This window comes from Patiria miniata, unplaced genomic scaffold (assembly GCF_015706575.1).
Source record: "Patiria miniata isolate m_02_andy unplaced genomic scaffold, ASM1570657v1 HiC_scaffold_14, whole genome shotgun sequence".
In the NCBI taxonomy this organism is placed as follows: Eukaryota; Metazoa; Echinodermata; class Asteroidea; order Valvatida; family Asterinidae; genus Patiria; species Patiria miniata.
The window spans coordinates 7,997,279-8,022,116 of NW_024037052.1; the positions used below are offsets into that span (position 1 = coordinate 7,997,279).

A 24,838-nucleotide genomic window follows, 5' to 3' on the forward strand; every position below is an offset into this window, starting at 1 on the left:
TCTTCTGGATGTGCTGCTTATAGGATAAGGTGCGATCGAGTTGCATGCCTAGGTACACTGGATGTTCGCAGTGTTTTAGCTGCACATTGTACCACTCTATCTTCAGTTCCCTCTTGGCCTCCCTGTTCTTGAGGTGGAAGACACACACCTGGGTCTTGGACGGGTTTGCTCGCAGGTAGTTTGCTCGGTAGTATTCTGACAGGTTTGCGAGTGCTTTGTCGAGGTGGTGTTCAACAGCTTCAAAGGTGTTATGCTGGGTTGTGATGATGAAGGTGTCATCTGCATAGATGAAGTTTCGAGTGTTCTCAGTTGATGGAATGTCGGCAGTGTAGATGTTGTAGAGTGTAGGCGCCAGGACGCCACCCTGGGGAAGACCGTTCTTCTGTTTCCGCCATCTGCTCTTCAGTCCATCGAGTTCGACAAAGAAGCGTCTGTTCTGCATCATCTTTTGGATGAATCTGGTGAGTTTAAGGTCATTTGTGATGTCATGAAGTTTTGCCAGTAGCCTTTGGTGGTTATGACTGTCGTATGCAGCAGAAAGGTCTACATATACTGCGCCGGTGATGAGGTTGTTCTGAAAGCCGTCTTCAATGTGTTGGGTCAGGTTAAGAAGTTGTCCTGTGGTGGATTTTCCTGGTCGGAAGCCTGCTTGCTCACAGTTTAGTTGGCTGTCAACATGGGGTACAATTCTGTTGAGAATAATCATCTTCTGGATGAATCTGGTGAGTTTAAGGTCATTTGTGATGTCATGAAGTTTTGTCAGTAGCCTTTGGTGGTTGACTGTCGTATGCAGCAGAAAGGTCTACAAATACTGCGCCGGTGATGAGGTTGTTCTGAAAGCCGTCTTCAATGTGTTGGGTCAGGTTAAGAAGTTGTCCTGTGGTGGATTTTCCTGGTCGGAAGCCTGCCTGCTCACAGTTTAGTTGGCTGTCAACATGGGGTACAATTCTGTTGAGAATAAGGCGTTCGAGAAGCTTGTAAGTTTGGCACAGGAGTAAGATCGGTCGAAAGTTCCTTGCTTCGTTTGGATCCTTTCCTGGCTTGAGGATAGCAACGACTTTGGTTCGGAGCCACTGTTTTGGGACACAGGTGTTCTCGATGCAGTTGTTGAACATGTCTAGTAGCCATTGTTGGGCTGCAGGGCCCATGTGTTTGATCTGCTCTGTTCTTAGGTCGTCGATGCCTGCTGCCTTGTTGACCTGTAGGGTGGAGATACCTTTCTGTAGTTCTTCAGCAGAGAGAGGTCTGGTGAAATATGACAGGTTATGGTCAGCTCCGGGTAGCTTGTGCCTGTCTGTATTTGTTGTTTTGGGGGCCTTTCCGTTCAGCAACAGTTGGTTTGCTACTTGGTCAGCTGTAACATTGTAATGCTGTTCAGCTCGGGTGTTGTCAATGCCAAGCTTGCGTATGGTTGCCCATGCGTATGGTTGCGTATGGGTCGTGGATTGTCACTGCCACGGTGTGTCTCTTGGAGACATAACAAGTCGCAGTCGAGATTCTTGCACAGAGTTGCGAGGAATTCCTCCTTGGCGTCTGATAGGCCTTCAGCGTTCCATGAAAGCACTGTCAGGACCGGCCTTGATAAAGGCCCCTCATTGGGATGACACTGGTGCTGCTCCATGGCGAAGTTTCATTATGTTGATCTTGGGGAGTGGTTGCTACAACCAGCCGTATACTCAACGCTTGGAGAGTAGACATATGTTGCCCGGGGGGTGCGAGGCGAGGACTCTTGTAGCATGCCCCCCCCCCCCAAGTGATAATTCATTAATGATTGGCTGACCAAACCCATAGTTACATGTATGCACATTTTCACCCGTTGTTCTGCCCCTTTCCATAGACCATATTTCATTTTAAGCCCAATCAGTTTCCATAACGGCGGCAAGGAGTGAAGCTGTGCATTATGTTTCCCACAAGTTTGTGTATGATTTATTTGCCGATGCCATTTGACTTTTTCTTGACAATTTGCTACTTTAATTACTAATAAATAGTCCACTCTTGTCCTTCAGATTCTGGTTCCCTTGTTAATTTTTTTGCGAGTTCCCTCATTGGTGGTCCTTTTAAGTCCCCAAAAAATTAATATTCGGTCTCTGGTCAGACCAAAGTTCCGGAATTGACGCGGCCACGCGGCTTTTTTTTTTTTTTTCAAGCTTGGATAGTACAAACAAGGTGGCTACTATTTTTTGGTGTCCTCATGCACATTGGTGTCCTCCATAATTTGCCTTGGTGCAATTTCCCATTCCTTGGTGGTCTTTGGTAAAAAAAATTGAGGTGTGGAAATAGAGGGCGCTGTTGGAGCTACCGCGGAACATTTTGGAAATGCAACTGTCAACTGTCAAAACAACTGCAAGACATCAGAACAGCTGTGAAAGAAACTTGGCAGGGGGGGGGGGGGCAGGGGGGTGACAGCCCCCACTGAGATTTTGAGTTTCTAAAAAAATTATCATTGATCTAAATGACAACCCCCATGAAATGTTCCATCCCCCCAGCACCCCCCCCACTGAAAAATCCCTGGCTACGCCACTGCCCCCCCCCCCCCCCCCCCCCCCCCCCCCGTGGCTACGCCACCGAGTAATTCGTACGTGCGATTTATTAATTCGTACGTACGGTTTAGTAATTCATACGTACGAATTATTAATTCGTACGTACGAATTAGTATTTCGTACGTACGGTTTAGTATTTCGTACGTACAAATTAGTTTTATTTTTAACCATGTCCTATCTACACTTCCATAATATGACACTCCCCCCCATGAAATGTTCCAGCCCCCCAGCGCCGCACCCCCCCCCCCCCCCCCCCCCACTGAAAAATTCCTGGCTACGCCACTGCCCCCACGCCCCCCTCCTCCCGTGGCTACGCCACTGAGTAATTCGTACTTGCGCTTTATTAATTCGTACGTACGAATTAGTAATTCGTACGTACGAATTAGTATTTCGTACGTACGAATTAGTATTTCGTACGTACGAATTAGTTTTATTTTTAACCATGTCCTATCTACACTTCCATATTAGCCAGCATTAACTAGGCAACGGCGGTGCTCGACAAAACCCTGCAATTCATACATTATTATACTTTCAAACATGTGGAGAGAGTACACGCGCGCGCGCGTAGGTAAAAGGTTACAGGATTGTAGGGCGCCGCTACGCGGCGCTTTACAATCCTATAACCGTGATTCAAGTCGCCTGAAAAATGGGTACCCTGTACTATTGTGTAAATAAAATATTCGCTGCCGGTGCCGGTGTAGCATAAGTTTATGTTTTATGAAATACGGACTCATTGATGGTATTGCGCACGCTCATGCATAGATAATTAGGAGGGGACCGGTCACGTGAGAGGGTTTAACCAATAAAAGGAAAAAGAGTCCAATTTCTATACAGTCCGATTTTCATATGACACCGGTCCCACACATCACCATGCACTGACGTGCAGCGGCCTACTTCACCTAATTACTCTGCGTGCGGAGTTTTCGAAGTGGATGTGAACAATGGACAACATTCCCCCTTTTCACATTAATTCACTTCTTTTGACTGATTTGGGTGTTTTGTTCCCGACTCGCCATTAAAGAAACGCCAGACCGTGTCGTTCCAAGCCATCCTATGCGAGCTGCAACGCACGCCGAGCATATATCGAGTTTGTTATCGCGGTATTTGTACATGGTGGTATACGCATGTCGTTCCTGCCGGCGTCATGCAAGCCAGAACAAGATACAGTGTTGTGTTAGTCAGTTCTGTCGTATTGTTTCTAGTTTATCGACAGTGGCTTCAGGGAAGTGTGCCCGGCCATGGCCAAAACCTCAATGAGAATATAAAATTACAGTATGATCACTTACACACCTATGTCACATGGACTGAAAGAGACAGTTCCGAATATGAATACGACCTCCATGCTTCTCCAAAGCAGAGACGTCAATCTAGGACAAATCTGTACAAGAATCGCAAATGCCGCATGGACACATGCTTTGACCAAGCAAAATGTAGCGATACTTTCAAGGTGTACGTTTATCCAGTTCATGGGAAAATAAGTGAGAGCTATTCAAAGATCCTGACATCTATTCGGAATTCTAGGTATTTTACATCAAACCCAGATGAAGCTTGTGTTTTTGTACCATCCATAGACACGCTTGATAGAGATATACTTAGCCATGAATATGTGACTGATGCTCAGTCGAAATTGACTAAGCTACCGTACTGGAATGGAGGCAGGAATCATCTGATTTTCAATCTGTATTCAGGCACTTGGCCCGAGTATTCAGAGGATCTTGGTTTTGATATAGAGCAGGCAATTTTAGCCAAAGCAAGTTTCACCAAGCAAAGCTTTCGTCCAGGATTTGACATTTCTTTGCCATTGTTTGGAAAATCTCATCCACAGAAAGGAGGACCCCGCGGTGATCTCCAAACAAATAACTTTCCAGTGATAAGGAAGTTCTTACTGGCATTTAAAGGGAAACGATATCTTAGCGGCATAGGGTCTGACACAAGAAATGCCCTATACCATCTTCACAATGGCTACGACATAATTTTGTTAACAACATGCAGACATGGAAAAGACTGGCAGAAAATTAAAGATGTGAGATGTGATCGTGATAATGCCGAGTATGAAAAGTAAGTATCATTGAAAGTCGGCTTTCATGGCAGTCTAGCCCTATTTTATAGCAACTCGCTGAAGTAGACTCTGTGCTGAAGGCCACACAAATGTGAGCACAAAAAGTTGGCAATCAATGGTATTTGTTTCATGGAGTGCATTCGGACTCATACTCGACAAGAGGGTTCACTTACCAAAGCGTCCAAATTTTTCACCAAAACTACCTTCTGGTGAAATTTGTCTCTTAATTTGCCAACAAAAGTGGAAATTCATGCGTCGATCAAGGTTCACATGGAGGCCAAAACAAAACTAGTATAGTTCCCCAACCATCAATCTTTTGGTCAGGGAACCAGACTATAGTAAAACAGCATTTCCAGTCTACGGCTGCAACACGTGGCTGCGTATTCGCATTGTGCGAAAAAATGCCATTGATTACCAACTTCATGCTAACATTTGTATGGCCTTAACCACAGAGTCTACTCCAGTGCATAAGCCTTATCGCAAATAGCATTGACCGCATACGCCGCATGGCTGAACACGGCAGCAACTGCGTGAGCATTTGAACACGGTGTTGGTGCATGTTTTTTTTTGCCCCCTTCTCCTGCCCATAATGCTTTGTGCAGCAGTGTATTTTGCTATTTGCAATAAGGCTTATGCACTTTGTCAATTGTAAGACGCACCCTCGGACCCCCAGGGCATGTGCGTCATGTCTCTAAATTGGTCAGTCAAATCGCAACGAAGGGGGTGCGTCAAGTACGAATTTGATGTAACGCAAACACATCGTGAGATGCGTAGGGGTGCGTCATGCATGTGTCACTATGCAATTGCACCGTATCAGCCGGCAACATTTTATAGGCCCATTTTTGGCGAGCTGCGAAGCAGATGCGAGCCTATGTAATACCAATTTCCGTCCGTCTGTCCGGGCGTCCATCCGTCCGTTCTGACCAGGGACCACTTGTGGGGTACCCGTCCTTTGTTCGAGGTACCCCACAAATAAAATCTTTAGAAAAAAGGGTACCCCGCAACGAAATCTTTAGAAATAGGGACAATGGGACAACAATGGAGGTACCCCGGAAGTCCATCTGGCTGGAATGTCCGTCTGCGTTCAGATAAAAATGTTGAAGTTTTTGGTTCTAGTTAACTTGGGGAAAAAAATTAAATGCAGTTGTCATGTATGATCTCTATAACTTCAGTTAGGTTCATATCATTGCAGTAAATTTTATGATTTTATTGAGGAACTTTAATTCAAGGAAATGTTAAAGTTTTTAATTGTTACATACGTGTACATGTATACTGGTTTAACATGTACGTGCGTGTATACCAGTATAACATGTACACTATGTATTTTGGGGATGTGCATGAGCTTCTGGTTTGATCTTTTAGTTTATGGGGTTGGAGTAGGGATGGGGTAGGGGAGGTTTGGGGTGGGGTGGGTTGGGGGATAGGGTTGGAGTTAGGGTTTGGGTGAGTAGGATGAGTAGGGTAGGATGCGGGGAGAGGGGTTGGAATACTGGGTTTGGGTGCGGTGGGGATTTGTAGGGGTGGGGTGGGGACAGGTAGGGAGAGACAGGTAGGGAGAGGATGGGCATGGATGTAGGGGTTGGGTTAGGAGGGGGTTGGGCAGGGGCGGGATATAGGATCGGAGTAGGGTTGGGTTGGGGATGTGTAGGGATGGGTTGTTGTAGGGGTTGGATAAGGGGAGGGGGAAGTATATAGGGATCAGAGTTGGGGTTGCATGGGGTCAGGTGGGGATGTATGGGTGGGGGAATGGGGTGGGTGGGATATTGGAATTCGAGTAAGGGTTAGGGTGGGGATGTGTAGGGTGGGTAAGGACAGATAGGGGAAGATAGGGTAGGTGTAGGTGGGTGTTTGGGGTTGGGGAGGGTACGGGTCAGGGGAGGGGGAAGGAGATAGGGATTGGAGTTTTGGTGGGGTTGGGATGTGTAGGTGATAGGGTGGGTATGGTTAGGGGAGGATGGAATCAGGGTTCTAGCCAGGATGAATTTAAAGGATAGGGGCATGTGACGAATGGATCTTGCGAGCGCGGAAGCCCTTACGGCGTGGGGTTCGGGGCCCGCTCAAGGGCCCCAGAAAATGTTGACATTCTAGATGCTCTGTGGTGCAATCTAAGGCCATTTGGAAGCATATTTTATGATCGGAAAAAGAGCAAAAACCCCCAACACTGTAACAGCAAGTATGCTGCAGAAAGTGGGCCTGGATTTTATTTTAAAACAAAATTATTTCAGTTACAAGTAATGCAACACGGTAGTCAGCATTAGATGTCTTTCAAAAAGCACTCATTAAGCCAAATAAAAAAAGTCTCCGATTTCTGGTATGGAGCTTGTCCAAAAAGTGGTGCGGCGACGCGGCTTTTTTTTTTTTAACCTGACTTTTTTGCTTCAAATGTCGACTGATGACTGCAAATGGTGCCCAACTAAACTTAGTGCAAATATATGGGAGTCCAGAGAGGCCACATAAAGCTTATTCTCGATCATAACCCGATCTAAAAACACGTTAAAATTGTGCAGCAGCAGGATTCCAGTCAAACCAGTGAGTTTGGCGGTTTTGAGACATCATCTTTCATTGAAAAAAAAACTTTTTCATTTTGCCGATGCGCATGGCTACGGCGACGCGCGCGCATACCAGAAACCGGAGACTTTTTTTTTTTGGCCTTACGCCTAGTTTACCTTTTAATGAAATCTTTGCCATTATAGTCAAACCCAAGAACTGTTTATAAACAAGATCCTTTTTCATAAAGAAAAATGTACATGTAGGTCTCAAGTTTTCATTGTTTTCATTACTGAGGCCAAACCAAAAAAATGGTGTGTTTACGGTAACGGCCTGAAAAATATCCAGGTAGGTAGGTAGGGAAATAATTTTATTTTGTAATTTTTTTTTTCCATTTCAGTTCTGCATGCCCATGCGTGTTCTTTCGCAAAAAAATTGTATAAAACCACTATTCAAGCATTGAAGATATTCAATCGATACATTTCAATCCAAATTAATTTGTATCGTTGGCCAGGGTTCTCCCCAGGATTTTTTCAAACATGTGGGGGAAGATTTGCTGTGATTCAACAACCCGAAAATGTTTAAACTTTAGAAGCTCTCTGGTGCATTTTAGAGCAAATCTGGGGGTCTTTACCTTAAGATTTGTCCTTGAAATTCAGAGGAGATCTTGTAGGTCACTAATATTTTTGTAATTAAAGAAAAAAAATCAAAATTGTTAACTTAAAAAATTAACATTTCACAACCTGTGTTTCATTGCTTCCTAACTAGAAAAGTATGAAGTATTTGAAACTTACATGTAAGTTTCAAATTAAGAAAGGTGGAGAAAAAAAACAACTTTTGCTTCCGATTACATGCCTTTCAAAATAGCGTCAGTAGGTCGGAAAATTATTTCGCCAATTTCGCCTATTTTCATTTGCGCCACGAAAGTTATCAAGACTGGCTATCAAAAGTGATTAAAACTTGCCTCACCTAATTAAAAATATACTTGAGGTCGGTGATTCCACTTTATGCTTAACATACATCACGGCCGCTGGCACCACTAAAATTCCGCCTGGCTGGCCGAACATCGCGCCGTGCTCACGGCCCACGTGGCCGAAAATCTTGCACTACTGCAGAAACACGCTACGATGTTTCGACACAAGTTTGAGCTTTGCAATCTCGTCATTTTAATGGAAAACACATACACAGAAAGTAAAGATCACGTTCTGTGAATTAATTCGCAGAAATTCTCTTTCTCCAGCGAAGTTTGTTTGGTAATATTTTTACGATCCAACTTCGGCCCACTACATTATCATGCTGTATGATACGAAGTATGGACCGGAGAGAGGCAGTAGTCACTGGTTCCGGTCCTTCATCAAAGCATTGATTCCGTTAACTGGCGAAGGGAACCAGTGTACCATGCTGTATGTTAGCTTGGTGCTGCTGGTGGTCGGCAGAACACATCATCGTGTGCATTTTGATCACACATGCATCGGAAAAACAGGATTTTGGTCAAGATTATGAAATAATGGTGTATGTAACGATCAAATTGTGCATTTTAATGGCGTGTATGATCATTATATTGTGCGTATCAGGGGCTAAAAAATGTGATCGGCATTTTTTTGTCGGCGTATCGGGCCGGCCGCAATTCCAGCGTATCGGGCCGATACGCAGTACGCACGTTTGTACGTGGGATGAACCATGCCGTCCGTCGGCCAGCCAGACGTACCCCGATGCGTTTGTGCAAAAATAATCGTACTTCGTAGTTTGAGAATTCAAGTTTTGAGATCGTCGCGATTTTCGCACGTTTTAACATGGGTATGTTTGTGTCAAATCATGGTCAGATTCAAGTGTGGAAAATGTTTTTTGTTCGTGGCAAATAATTAAAAGTACTTGAAATGTTTGAAATTTGTCAATTATCAACCTTCAAAATGGCAATAAAAAGTTTGAGGTCGGCAATTTGGCCGAAAAAATTCCAGGTCGGTTACCGTAAACACACCATTTTTTTTGTTTGGCCTGATAATGATAAAAGGTACCTTTTACAGGAAAATTGCAAAAAGTGGTGGAAACATGAAGAAACACAATTTAAAGCGCGACTAAGATGATCACCATTGGCGAGAAATATTAACATTGACGTCTTGACGATGAGAAATAAACACCGGGAATTTCTGCCGGCAAGTTAGCGCATGGCCAGGCATCAGCCTGTCATGCCTGTGCCGGCGAATGACAACATTTTCCCGCAGCACTTGAGAGCGTATGCATCCCACCATGTGGCGTCTGACAGGAGCGCTACAAATCTTGCTTTGTGGCAACAGATGCTGATTTGTTTAGTCCTAAGAATAAATAAGTCCTTTTTTTATAACAAATCTTATCAAATTGTTGTGATTAAAACGAGTAGTAACGTCAAAACATCAAATATACGATCGTACTTTCTTAAAAAAACCCAGCATGATGCACGGGCGAATCCATTAATTTCGTAAGGGGTGATTTAGTGCCAGTTTTGCGTTTTACGTCGTTTCTTGAATACATTTCCAGAAAAAAAATATATTGTGACATAGAACAACTGATTGTCGTATACAGAAATGTTTCAGACTCTATAAAAAGTACTAGTTTTCTTTTCTTCTATGGAAATATTGATAATTATTGTTCCCAAGACAATACACCCCTTTATTACCAAAAAATGGTTTGGTCCGATCATACAGCGTGCGTGTTGCATGCATGACCGGGGCACGCATGCAATCACATCGGATTCCAACGAAAGAGTTCGCTCACGCACGACCCGCCGGCCGGCCAGCGCGGCAGTGTATACCACCAGCGCTTGGTAGCGAACCTCGGTATCTTTTCGTGGGACGTGCTTCTACTGTTCGTTTAAAAAAATGATTTGCCTCGGGTAACAATTGATAAGTCGTTTCAGCAACAGATCTTATTTTATACCTGTATACACAAGTAGTGAGAAAACCTTGGGTAGTTTTTTTTTGTCACGGAAAATGTGAAGCGTATCAATAGCATATCGGTTAACTTCAAGCGTATCGGATTTTTTTCGAAGCGTATCGGCCCGATATCCTATTGTATGCCTGGCTAGAAGCCTGGGGGGCGGGGGCGGGGGCGGGGAGGGGACTGGGCAAGCAATCAATAAGCACACTAGCGGCGATTGCTTGGAAAGTGTACTGAAGTTGTTCAATAATGGAGTCCAGCTTTAAGTTTTTTGCCTTGTAAAACTAATTAGCATTTTATTTATATTCTTAAATGTAAATATATCATAATTTCCTTGGGGTATCCCGTTGTTAACGTCAAAAGAATGATTATGATCCCTTCAATTGTTCAATTTGAAGCAAGGAAATTAATGCTCGCGCAAGTTTAAACTTCTGCGGTTTAAACTTGCGCAGGAGACTCACATTGCGCTCGACATGTAGCCTAAAGGTAGGCTAAACAGTTAGGCTAAACAGTAACTGCAGTACATCAACAATTGCAGGACGGGAAAATGCTGGGAAGTGCCTCTCATTTTTAAACTTATTACGATGCCACCCTGAACTATTGTAAAAATGAAGGAAACAATCGGTTAAAGATCATGTGTAAATCTCATCAAGTTTCTATTTGTAGTTTTTCCACAACCTTTTCAGGAAGTCCAGCGCCACATTAAAAATGTACGTGGATTGGAAATATGTGCATTAGGGCTCACGTGAAACATGATGTGGGAGACCTTGCTTGCAAATTGACCTGTCATTTTTAAACCCAATGCGATGTCCCACTGATTCTTTGACTTCCACTAGAGAAGGATTATACAATGTAGGTTACGACCATTTGAAAATTTCATTTAAACTTTGTATGCAAATTTTCAAAAAAGGACAGTTGTTGTTAAATCTGCAAACTTGATTTCTCCTAAATGTATGTAATTTTAATGTGTTTTTCTGTAGGTTTTAACATTCATATGCCATCAAATATAATTTCCCAAATTCAAGTCATTTCACATAATACAGTACATCATGGATAGGATTGGTTTAAACATGGAATGGCTTATTTACATGTATTGTACTCAAACTTTAAATGTGGACACTTTTTTGACTTTCCCCTTGAAAATTTCAAGTTTTGTTTAACATGAAGTTGTTACATGTCTCCTCTTAACAGGCATGACTATCAGATTTTGCTGCACAATTCTACTTTCTGTCTTGTGCCAAGAGGACGTCGCCTCGGGTCTTTTCGGTTCTTGGAATCTTTACAGGCAGCTTGTATTCCTGTCATACTTAGCAATGGATGGGAGCTTCCATTCTCTGAGGTCATTGACTGGAAAAAGACATCTATAGAAGGAGATGAGAGATTATTGTTACAGGTGAGTGGAATCTTAGAAGGTAAGATTTTATTTTGTCATTGTCATTAAGACTCACGCTATGTTTTCTGCAATAGTGTTTGCTCCACCATCGTCCAACCATTGTTCTAATGGAAATGAGTTCCATGACAGTATACAGCTCTGTCTGCACTCAAGTGTGTCTTTGTTTTCTGTGGTTTGGGTTGCTTGTATGTTTTTCCTCACCCTCTCTCAGATTTATTATACACTATATTGTGAAATTATACTGAAGATATTTCTGGAATATAGCTACCAAGAGATCCAAAAGCAATATTCCACCAGCTTTGGGTGCCCTTCCAGAGGCAGAGACAGAATATTGACTTTTCAGAGAGCTCGCAGGTTCTAACCTCTGGACCCCCAAGAAAAGAGAGCAAGCAGGAATAAGGGTCACCATGACCTGTTTCTTAGTCTTTGGCAACAGAGCGGGTGTAGCGTGAATATCCGACTCCATCAATCATGGACTCATTGGTAGTATTGCGCATGCGTAAGTATCATAAATAGGAGAGTGACTGGTCACGTGCGAGGGAGTGACCAATAATAGGGTAAAGGAGTCTGATTTTCACAGGAGTCGGATTTTCGTATGACACCAGTATCACCGGCTCCTCCACGTCGGCAGTCTACGAGAAATGATATCCATGCCTCCCGTTGTGCTACTCAAGCCTACAACTCACCATGGGTTGGGCAGCACATGCCTACAGCATGAACAACGATGCAAAACATGGTGGATATGTGGAACAGTCAACACACTGCATTCCACCCAAAACAGCAGCCCTTTGTGTTTAACCCATTGTTCTTTGGCCGACGCTGCACAACAAGTGCATCGTCATGTGGCACCCTGTGTTCAACGCCAACCGGCGAGGTCACGCATGGAGATAAAGAATCAGTGGTTGATGAAACCTCATCGACAACACAGCCTGACAGTAACCCCTTCCGTAATCCTCACAACAAAGAAACTTGGTCAGCAGTATCTGACAAGACTTTGTCATGGTGGAAGGAGTTACGCACCAGCTAATTGTCGCATTCATTGTTCATAAGAAGAATTGCAACCATACCTTGTGCCCACATCACAGGAACATTTTTTCCATGCACCAGAGCAGCGGCGGCGGAACGGGTTTGAAACTGGGGGGGCATCACCAAAAAGGGGCACTTGCTCAGCATTTTTTTTTGGGGGGGGGGCACATCCGTGCTGAAAGGTCGACACGTACTTTTCACCGGACACTTGGCCTCTGTAAAATCAAATAGTTGGGGGGGGGGGGGGGGTACGATCTTCCAACATAGGGGGCGCTATCTATGCATTATGTGCCCATTTTCAGGGCATATTGTATGGGTTTGGGGGCTTGGTTTTCATATTCCTCGTTTAATATCAAAACTATCTATACCATTATTGGAAATGGTTACTTCTAAGAAATAGTAAGATACTTTAAGGGCTTTTTTTTTTCTCGAGGGGGCACTTTTATGCACGAGGGGGCACATTTATGGCCGCAAAAGGGGCACTTGGGAAAATCTGGGGGGGCCCAGCCCCCGGTTCCGCCGCCCCTGCACCAGAGTTACCACCCCAGGTAAAATCGGCCTTTAATTAAAGCAGTTGCGGCGGAACGGGTTTGAAACGGGGGGGGGGGGGGGGGGGGGGGGGGGATCACCAAAAAGTGGCACTTGCAAACCCGTGCTGAAATGTCGTCACGTTTTTTTCACCGGACACTTGGCCTCCGTAAAACATAGGGGGCGCTCTTCAAAACCAATGATTATATGCTAAATATGCATTATGTGCCCATTTTCGGGGCGTATTGTATGGGTTTTGGGACTTGGTTTTCATATCCTTGTTTATATCAAAAATATCTAACCATTAGTGGGAAATGGTTACTTCTAAGAAATAGTAAGATACTTTAAGGGCATTTTTGTTTCATTTCGAGGGGGCACTTTAATGCTCGAGGGGGCACATTTATGGCCGCAAAAGGGGCACTTGGGAAAATCTGGGGGGTGGGGCAAACACCCCCGCAGCCCTCCCGGTTCCTCCGCCCCTGAATTAAAGACATGAGTTCGTCGTTGGTGTGCCAGGATGATCTACTCTGGGAATCTCACAATCATGAACCATGCTCGGCGATGCCTCTTGTACAGCTGTTCAACGCTTTGACCGACCTGTCCGCACCCGGAAAAACAAGTCTTTGGTCTTCGCACTCCCTAGCATGATTTACATGTACTTGGAACCGTATCCTGGCAAATTCCAACACCATATGGGAACTGCACACACATATTTCTGACTTTGATTCTGGAGGTTTGCCAACCCAATGTAAAAGACTGCCAGTTTAGGGGTACTGTACCCATCCTGACAGATTCTAACAAAATATTCTGTTGGGGTTTTAAGGTTGAGTTCTGAAAGGGTTGAAGACATACATGTGTAAGGTCACAATACTGGCTAACTTTCATGATGCATAAAATGAACTTTAATTTCTCAGATGATGTAACCATTTTCAAGCAGTGTTTTCTTGAGATTATAGTTGTACATGTATTTGAGAGATTAAAAAAGTCAAATAAATTAGTGTGAGTGCGAGTTTATCATTTTTATTCACGTTGAAGAGTAAAGTTTAGTTCCAAAATGGCGCCCAAAAATGGGACATTGCTTGAACAAAATTTCATCAACTCAAATACTTTACCTATAACACACGTATTTTATCATAATGGTCATATTATTTGAGTAAAGTAATGAAGTAATATTTTGGCCCTTTACCCAAAAAAATAAAATAAATTCACGCTCCAAAAATGGCAGCTGAACCTGCGTTAACGTTCGTTTCACATTGTGTCCACCACATCATACGATGATAAAAAGGGCTAGAATCATCATTTACAAGCCTCATCCTTACCTGTATAAGCCACTTTTATTCGAAATACGCTCAATAAACATTGTGTAAAATGTCTGTAAGATCCCAATTACCCTTGAGGATAAGAAAACATCAACACATCGATTGCTATAATTTTCGTGTCCACTTTATAACTAACGTAAAACGTACCCATGTTTTAACTGGTGATCAACGCAGTCTGAACTGTGGTCATACACGTGAAATGGTACCCTGTGTGAATGACCTAAAGGTCAATTGTTGTAGGCTCGGTCACTTCTTTTCCGATATACAACTATTTTAAGCATCGCGTCCACCCCCGCCGCTTTCGCGCCACTTTGTAACGAACAGAGAAATTCATCGTCGATGACAGCTTTCCTTCTAACAATCAAGAGAAATATCAGGGAAAGAGCAGCCAAAAGGTTTGTATCAACTTAAATAGATTTTATTTTCTGTATTTTTTTGTGAGAAGAGTTCAGATGGCATTGTAAAAGGGAAGATTTTAATGGATAATCAATGGGTGATTTGTGGGCTTAGTAGCGGACCGTTGTTTGGATTCGTGTCCATCTTTAACGAATGGAAGAAAAAAATAATAAACATCTGAAGTCCCTCTTGAAATTGCAAAACGTCAAATAATTTACACTTTTTTAAGTTAAAGTCCATCAAAAAAATGAAAAAACTTCAAGAATAGCCTTGCCGATTTTTCGTAATCATCAGTGTTTCACGTTAGTTACACACCGTGATATTTTACAAATTATTTAGCGTCCGCAGTCACGAACGTAAGAAACACTTGAAAATTGTGTAAAAGATACAAAAATCAGCAAAGAACCCCTTGAGGAACCCCTTGGGGCCCTGTTAGTGTTTTTTTTTTTTAAGTTTCTCAAAAAGAAAAAGCTAGGCCTACTGTTGTAGGCCAAACATGCTGATGTTGGCACACATGTATTTTGAAGGCAAGGAGACATTCTCGCCATGGCGCCATAATTAGTCAGAACCCCCGTGACATGTCTTTTTGTGTTTACTTTTTGTTTTGTTTTTCATATTAGTGTTTTACCTCTTTCTTTTTGTTTGGTTGTATTTTTTACTGTGTTTTTTTCATTTCTTAAATTTTGTTTGTAATTGACAGTGACACCTTTTATCCAAACTGTACAAAAATAGAATGGGCAATAGCAACTTTTTAATTGGTGGATTTTATGGGTTGAATACATCTTGAATTTCTACTTTGGTTTCTTTGGTAATGTATACAACAGGTACAGAGTACAAAATGACTGATGCACCTCGCTATAATCTTCGAGTGAAGAGGAAGTTGGACGAACAGCTTGAGATAGCGGTGGAGGAACCTCCAAAAAAAAAGGAAGTCTCGTGCAGAATACCAGAGAGAGTACTGACAGCGTATCAAACAGAACCATAAACTCTATGAATTGCATCGAGCATCTGAAAACTTGAGGGTCAAAGAGTATCTTTCAAATTTAACAGAGGAGAAAAAAGCCCAATTTCGTGTCCAAAAGTTTCGTCAGAGAAATGCAGCAGAGCCAAGTGCAAGTAAAGCCAAGAAGGCAGCAGCACCCAAAACTTGTCTTGCAAAGGAAGCACAGAGAAGCAAATGGAGAAGACAGAAACAGAATCAAAGAGTAAAGCAAACAGCACAGGCAAAACAGAGGACCAATGAAAAACGCAGGGCAAAGTATGCCGAAAAGAAGGAAAGGACATCCTCCATCAAAAGAACACCACCATTAACACACTCATCAGAGGCACGGCAGCCATCAATCTCTAGTGGTAGTTTTCGCAAGGCTGTGTACCGTGCCAAGCAAGCAATGCCAAAAAACAGTAGACAGTATGCAGAAGTGTTGACAAGACTGATTCACAAAGCAACTCCAAAGAAAAAACAGCAACTAAAAGAGAAGGGAATTAATGCTTGTCCAAAGTCAAGAAGATTTCTGCAGTTCGCCAAAGAGTCGTGTGGGAACATCAAAGACACAGTGTTGGGTATCAACAAACAAAGGAGCACGTCGACCTTGCACAGGAAACGGGTATTAGCAGCGGCCCTGTCCGTGAAGCGGAAATACATGTACAGCCATGGATACAAGCGGCATCTGAGAAAACATCTTGGATTTGGATACTCTCTAACCAAACGTGCTGCTAGGGTCGATGATGTCCGTCAATTGGATACAAGGAAAAGGAGGAGTGATGCGCTCCCAACAGGTGTAGTCGATAGGGTCATTGAGTTTTATGGAAGAGGAGACATCTCAAGAGATCTGCCTGATGCACGGAGTGCAAAGAAAGATGGTGGAAGTGTTAAGAGTAGGAAGGTTATGGATATAACGTTGCGAAGTGCGTATGACAAGTTCAACAGAGAAAACCCAGACATATCCATCGGGAAAACCAAGTTTAAGCAGCTAAGACCCAATCATATTCTGACGATGGTAAACAACAAACTTCCACAATGTCTTTGTGAACGCTGCACTAATATCGAGTTTAAAATTCAGGCCATCACAAGATACATGGCAGTGCACAAGCTGGGACAGTGTGCCTTCAAAGACAAATATGACATTTCCAGACTAACACTATGCCCAAAGGTTGATGGTCAAGAGTACAAGAAGAAGTGCTTAGACAGAGAGTGTGAAAAATGCGGAGTCCACCTAGTCAATTGCAAGCCTCAAGGAGATTACACAGAGAGTTCATGAAGACATCAGTTGGTCTTGATGGGAAAGTAAAGAGTTTCCTTACAAGGGAAGCACCATAAAGCGAATGGTCAAAGAAAGAAAAACGGCAACCATCCAAACTATGCTAGATGAGCTAGAAATGGAAATGGTACCATTCTCCAGGCACCTGTTTAACGCCAGTTGGCAGTGGCAACAATACGACATCATTTCCAAGAACGTCCCACCTAACTGGGTGGTGTTTTGCATGGACTTTGGGGAGAACTATTCGTGCAAATCACAAGATGAGGCCCAGGGGGCTCACTGGTCTAATGTTCAGGCAACAATACACCCAGTTGTAGCATCATACAGATGTACTGAAGAAGGCTGCACAAGAACTGTCACAGACTCGATGATGTTCATTAGCAATGACACAAAGCACTGCAACCACGGTGTGCAGCATTTCAGTAAGACGGCTATTAAGCAGCTTCAGGAAAAAGGCGTCAAAGTTGAAAAACTTGTTCACTTCACAGATGGTGCATCATCACAGTACAAAAGCAAAATTAACTTCAGCGATGTATCACTTTCCATCTCTTATTTTGGTTTTCAAACCGAAAAACATTACTTTGGAAGCAGACATGGCAAGGGTCCATGTGACCGTGAGATTGGAGTGCTGAAGAAGCAGGCCAATATAAATGTAGCTGCACGACAGGCCGAGATAGCCAATGCATTTGACCTGTACAACTTTGGAAAGGAAAACTTGACACGACCAAGCATACCTGGCGAGCATGTCCATGAAAAGAGGAGCTTTATATTTGTGCAAGAGGGCAAAATTAATCGTAACAGACCAGACCATACAGATGTAGAAACACTCAAAGGAACACAACGGCTACACTGTGTAACGGGTACAGACAAGCCCTATGTTGTTGCATACAGGGAGCGAAGCTACTTTTGCCACACCTGCATGACAAGAATCGGGAAATGCAGCAATGAGGATATAACTGGCACATGGAACATTTCAAACTTGAAGGGAGTGAAAGGGAAGACCAGAACAGATGACCTTGCTGCCAATATTAACAGGTAAACTGTCTGTAAAATCCTTATTCCTAGCGGGTGAAACTTTAGCAGCACTGTCTTCAAGCCAGGCTTATGTTGCCCATAGCCCAGGGGTTCTACAAGAACAAGTCACTGCGGAGTGTATTTCAAATATTCTTGCTCATTCTTGATTTTTTTTCCTTCATCTTACTCAGAAGTCGGAACAGGAAGAAAGATGCAGTGGTTGGATCAGATGATGTGGACCTTCCTGAAAATGCCAGCAGGTAATGCAATTGTCTGTGGAAATCTTGTTTCCTAGTGGAAGATACTTTGGCAGAACATTATTTATTCCCATACTTACCTGTATGTAGCCAAAAGCTTTTCAGCAAGAACATATCACTGACAAGTACATTCCAAATATTCTTGCTTGTATTTTATTCCTTTCAGTTTCAGCAGTCAGAACGCGACAAAGGACATGACTGAATCGGATGATGTGGCCCTTCCTAACAACCCCAGCAGGTAATGCAATCTGTGGAAATGTTGATTCCTAGTAGGAAAACTTCGGCAGCACATTTATTTAACCCATGCTGATGTGGCCCCGGGCTCTTCTACAAATCAAGCCATTTCCGATTATATTCCATAAAAAGTTCTATTTAAATTTTCTTTTTCTTTTATCTTATTTCAGAAGCCAGAACGGAGAAAAAGATAGTGGTTGGATCCGATGATGTGGACCTTCCTGAAAATGCCAGCAGGTAATGCAATAGACCCCTGTACTGATGACACCAAGGTTTGTTTACGAGTGCTTTTCTGTGGGACACGGAGTCCGCTGTCGCAGGTTCCTACCATACTGAAGCGCACACATAAACAAATGGAAATTTTGTTTTCTAGAGAAAGAGACTTCGGCAGAACATCATTTAATCCAGGCTTATGTCTATATGATTCACATGTCCTTGTGAAAGAAGCTTTAGTAGTAATTAAGTCAAGGATTATTCAATTTCAACCATGCCTGTTGTCATTTCTTTAATTTCAGGACCCAACAAGAACCTGTCAATCGCCAGCTCACCGCAGGGGATATAGTTATAGTCGCATTTGAGCAGGCATGGTATCCAGGTGCCATCAAGCACATCATTAGTGATGAACTGGCAGTTACATGTATATACTGCATGGATCGTCCAAATAAAAATAAGCAAAGTTTTGTTTGGGAAAAAGATCTAACTGTTAACAGGAAATTCATTCTATGTGTTATTAATCCAAGCTCACTCATTCCAGATCCATCTTTGCGTTACTTTCTCTTGAACAGCAAAGAAGTAGGTAAAATTAATGCACTATACACTGTTTATGCCAGTAAGTATTTGTAAATTTTTAGTGTCAAAGGTTGTATTGTCAAAGTATGTCATCAGAGGTTTGTCAAAGGTCTGTAGTCAAAAGTTTATCAGGTTTTCAGCAAAAGTAAGTCACCATGGTGGCATGAACTAAATAAATTAAATGAAATTCATTTAATGAAATGTGCCATGTTCTTCAGTGGGATCGTCAGTTTAAAGTCTCCACAATAAAATACGTAATTTAAGAAACGAGATAAGAATGAAAAAAAACAACTCATTGACTCAATTCACTCGTTGCTCAGCATCAATATAATGTTGGAAATGATTCACATTTAAATATTAAAGTTACATTTATGTAATTAATTTCATGATGTCAAAGATTTCAACTTCTGATGTCAAAGATTTCAACTTCTGTGAAGTACATGTGCAACCTTGTTGCATGCTCAAAGAAGGATGAAGTGGCTTATCAATATGTAGATACATGGAGATGCTCCCTAGAAATGAAAATACTAACAACTGCACATAGTAACATAGGCAATTTTCTGAAGGTGAAGGCTCCAGTAAAGCAAGTACATGTAATAATAAACTTGTCACACGAAATGTTTGATTTGAAATTGTTGGTGTCCGTGTCATCTTTGTAACTAACGTTAACTACAAGACAAAGATCTTTGAAACTAAGGGTATCTATTCTTTGGTTGTCAATGATAATGTCCACTTTGAAGTACTTGCCAACTTCACAACCAGCTGTTTTCCTTAAGTAGTCAAACTGCCAAGCATTTAAAATTGTCGTGTATGAAAAGGTACTCTTGTTAACGTTAGTTACGGTGTCCACCTTATTAATATATTGTAAAATAGTAATAATTAACTTTTTTTTTTCAAGGTGACTTTCAGAAAGGAGGGAAAGCTTAACCACAATAATATAACTCCACATTGTTTTCCTTCGACTTTTATTGTTGCGTGGTTGACTGCAAAGTGGACACCGTAACCAACGTTAATTCCTCAGGCGTCCCTCTACAGAAAGCACTGCATGGAAGAAAATCTCTCAGGCAGATTTCCTTCCCTTTGCTATTTTCTGATAGAGGGTGGTCCATTCTCATAATTTAAAAGTAAATTAAACACCTTTCACCAGATCAAATGTTTCCCTCTGTGGCCCACTTTTGTTAGCCAGGGTATTGAATAGTCCAAGTATGAATATGATATCCCGATGTTACCTCATGTCGACTACACAAAACTGATTATTACTCTCATGAAAAGTTTGTTGATTTTTTCAACCATGATTCTCCTAATTATTTTTCCCTCTTACATTTCAACATTAGAAGTCTGAACAAAAATATTGATAATATGAAAACATGTTTGCACTCATTAAATAGCAACTTATCTGTTATTGGACTAAGTGAAACCTGGCTGAATACCAACTGTAATCTTAATTTGAATATGCCTGGATACATTCTGGGGACAAGAAATGGGGAGGGAAAAAAGGGAGGAGGTGTAGCAATGTACTTATTATCGAGTCTTCAATATATTCGGAGGTCTGATTTAAATGATCTGGGTAACGACTCGTTGGAATGTATCTTTGTTGAAATCATCACCCCTTGTCAATGTAAGAATCTGATTGTTGGTATGGTTTACAAACCGCCTATTGCTGATTTCAATCAATTCATCAATAGCTGGCAAAATATCCTTGAGCTTATTACAAATGAAAATAAACTTTGTCTGATAGGTGGAGATTTTAACTTAAATTTAATGAATGTTGATAACAATAACAAGTCACAGGAATTTTTAGATACTATTTACTCATCAAATTATGTACCACTTATTAATAAACCCACAAGAGTTACCCAATCATCAGCTACTCTTATAGATAACATTTTCTCCAACATATTACCATTTCCAGATGCTGGTATTTTAGTTACGGATATCTCGGACCATTTCCCAATATTCACATCATTTCCTTTGTCAGTTAATCGTTCCAATCCCAGGCCAAATTGTACTCGAAAACACACACAAGAAAACATAGCTAGTCTTAATAGTAACTTGAATTCCTGTGACTGGACAAATGTCGCCTCTGCCTCCGATGCAAACATTGCTTTTCACAATTTTATGGATACTTTGAATTTACTTATTGATAAAAATATTCCCATGACAAAAAGTAAGCCTGCATCACGAAAATCAACTCCTAAATCCCTGTGGGTTACTGTTAGTTTATGCAAATCAATCTATCACAAAAACAAGCTATACCATAGATATATGTCGCATCCTAATGATTCTAAGTGATTCAGGATTACCTTTCGTTATAAATGGGTTGCTAACAATGCATTTTTACGCAACCGGGTTGCCAAAACCTTTCGCTGTAACAGGAATTTCGTACTGTCCGTTTTCGTCTTAAGCGAAATTTTCCCCATAGACATGTGCACAATTTTGTCGGGACCGAAGACATTTGTTTGTAATAACCGGAATTTCGTTCTAGCCGTTTTCGCTATAACGGGAGCCGACTGTATTTATATCGATAACATAAAATTGCCCTATTCTGATTGTGTAAAATTTTTGGGATTATATATTGATCCTACTCTCTCTTGGAAAATTCAAGTTAACAACATTTGTTCTACCGGTATTATCTCTAGAAATATAGGTGTCATTAGTAAGCTCAAAGCCTTTTTCCCACAGGAAGTACTGTTTATGCTGTATAATACATTGATTTTGCCTTATTTGAACTATGGTATCCTAGCATGGGGGAATTGTGCAGCTAGTTATGTGAATAGAATTCTTAACCTACAAAAACGGGCATTGAGAGTTATTAATTCTGTCGACAGACTTGAACATTCAAATCCTCTTTTCTGTAAACATAAAACACTCAAGGTCAATGACATTTATTCACTTCAGCTTGGAGCCTTCATGCATCGTTTGAACAATAATTTACTTCCAAATCCCATTGCACAAATGTTCTGCAGAAACGAAACTATACATCACCATTTTACCCGACAACATAGAGAATTTCACTTCTCATTTGCAAGAACAACTGTTTATAAAAAGACAATTAGGCATGAAGGCCCTAAGTACTAAGAATTTCACTTCTCATTTGCAAGAACAACTGTTTATAAAAAGACAATTAGGCATGAAGGCCCTAAGTACTGGAAGTCCTTAAATAAATCACTCCAGGGCACTCGTAGCCTTCCATTATTTTATATCCAAACTTAAATCGAATTTACTATCAAATTTTAATAGCTCAGATTAATTTTCTTACTGGGTTACTACTCTGTATTTCTTTTTTTTTGATCAGCAATATTATGTTTTTCCGTGTGTTATTTACAATTTAAAATGTATACGTTCAATTGTTTTCATTTGTTTTTCATTAAATGTTGTATTAATCCATGTTAAAGGGGATCTCTACTCGACAAGCTCCGCTTTTTGGGGATCCCCTTCCACCATCTCTAATTAGAAAATAATGCGCCCAAAGTGTATAAATATATTTTGTAAAACAAGCTCGAACTTTATAATACCCAAAACTACATGTATGTATTTATGCCTTGTCACATTATAATGAAATGAGATGTGGTAAAAAATAATAGAATGAATGAATGAATGAAAGGAACAATCATCCGCCTCTAGGGGTTACTGTTACTCCCCCTACGTTGCAGCCATGTCTCGAAAGACCAAAGTCAACGATCCTTTTGGAACAGATTTCCAGCCAGACAGAGCACCTGGCAGCTTCCATGGAGCAAGTGACAAAACTTAAATCGGCAGAATGCTCTTCCACCGATGGTACTCAAAAACGTAGGTCTAATCGTGCATCAGCTGGAAGTCTCCAGTGTTTCCGTCCCTTCTGGAAAGAAATAATAAAAGACAGTTGGATTCTATAAGCAGTAAAAAGTTATTGAATTTCTTTCTTACAATTGCCTGTTACTTCCATGTTCCAGTATACATGTATACTCGCCCAGGAGGCCATCATTTCACAAGAGGTGAAAAAAAATTGATTTCTAAAGGTGCAGTTTGCCAAGTTTAGCCAAACCAAGGCCAGTTCATTTTGGGTTTATAAACTTGAAGTGTTTGTGTGCCTATCCTGCGGTCTCTCAGGTGCTTTCCGAACATTTACCAAGGTCCTAAAGCCAGCAGCTACTCATCTGCAGTGTTCTCCAACTTTGAAAAGTAAGGTTGGTGCTGGGGGGTGTAACAAATGTAAGCGCGGAGCGCGAAGCCCTTAGGACCTGGGGTCCGGGGCCTGCTTAAGGGCCCTGAAAAAAAATGGATTCTAGATGCTCTTTGGTGCAACTTGAGGCATTTCCTGGCCACTTTCCCCTGACTTTTTTTAGCAAAAGTTGAATTCCATTTCATCGGTTTATTCTTGATCCGATAAAGATTCTTATAAATGCACTCACAGTTAAGAACCATGTATTTCCATTTCCAAATAGGGGTGCTATTTACCGGTACTATTGTACATGTACATAATTTTAATTCTCTCTTGTTAGTCTTTTTTGGGGTGGGGTGTTTTTGTTTTTATTTGATATATTTTTTGTGGGGATGGGTAAGGAGATTTTGGACACTTCTCAAAGGTCAATGCAAATTTACTGTGGATATCATGACTCCCTTGTTGGTCAGGTGCGGGTAGGCATAGACCCATAAACAACGCCTGGGTCTAGGGTAGGTATTTATGTTTAATTGTGGGGGCCTATGACTTGCAAAATTAAGATTGAGTATAAAAGAACAATAATTTGGTAATCGCGTATTAGGACACTTATTATGTTTTACAAGTTCCGTTCATAAATCAAAACCCTGCCCTCTTTTCACAAAATGAAGCTAACTGATATATTCAACATGGTATCTTAAACTGTTTAGATGATTCCAAACACACAAAGTGACTTTCCTGCTTGTACATGTACATGTTTCATAGCCAAATGTGCAGGTATTAAGTCCCAAAACATGAAATTGTCTTTTTATTCTCTTATCATGGAAACGGGGTCCTAAACTACATGATTACCAAAAATTGCATTGTGTCTGAAAACTGGACGACAGTTCGGCAGTTAATACAGTCCAACAACATCATAAACAACCATGCAAGTCCAGCAGTCACGTTATGTTTATAGGTAATGTACATGTACATTGGAAACTAACTCTGACTAAAGAAATAAACGATATCAGGGCTGGATTTTGTTAATTTTACGCGACCAATGCAACTCGCCACTCTTGACGAGCCGCTGTTCCTCACCCATCACGCATGTGACTGTTGTTAACGTACATGTACATGTTTGACCTTCTTCATGATCTTTATTTTACTTTCGGTTGAGTTTTCGCAACAATAATAATTGAAATGATTAATTTTAACGCAAGGTAGGCCCACTTTTACTCATGCCAGAGCCCTGAACATGAAGTTTAACGTTCCATACAAATGTGCCTTTGCTATTCGCTTGGAGACTGGACTTATTACCTACACTGTAACATGACACAAAACAAGTGGAGCCAGACTAATGGGAATGCTGACTGTCACCTCGTCCCTGTTCGTCTTTCCCTTCGCCGTTGCAAGGAAACTGTGTTTTGCGTACATACAAGGTTATTTTGCATGGCATTAGGTCACTATGAAAGCACGAGCGCCATTTGAATTTTTTTTTTCGGCCT

The 24,838-nt window shown here is 41.6% G+C and overlaps 2 protein-coding genes across 2 annotated transcripts in view; both read left to right on the forward strand.

Moving 5' to 3' along the window:
• Positions 1-3,429: 3,429 nt before the first annotated feature.
• Positions 3,430-24,838, forward strand: part of LOC119721996 (exostosin-1b-like) — a 31,838-nt gene continuing 10,429 nt past the window's right edge. Inside the window, exons 1-2 of the mRNA XM_038191971.1 lie at positions 3,430-4,598; positions 11,191-11,392. Coding sequence (XP_038047899.1) covers positions 3,685-4,598; positions 11,191-11,392 — 1,116 coding nt within the window. The 5' untranslated portion in view covers positions 3,430-3,684. The remainder of the gene's footprint in view (positions 4,599-11,190; positions 11,393-24,838) is intronic.
• LOC119721997 lies at positions 16,972-19,845 on the forward strand. Its single transcript, XM_038191972.1, has 5 exons — positions 16,972-17,954; positions 18,125-18,193; positions 18,357-18,428; positions 18,595-18,661; positions 18,940-19,845. Exons 1-4 carry the CDS (start codon positions 16,984-16,986, stop codon positions 18,632-18,634), a joined length of 1,152 nt encoding a protein of 383 aa, XP_038047900.1. The 5' UTR covers positions 16,972-16,983; the 3' UTR covers positions 18,635-18,661; positions 18,940-19,845.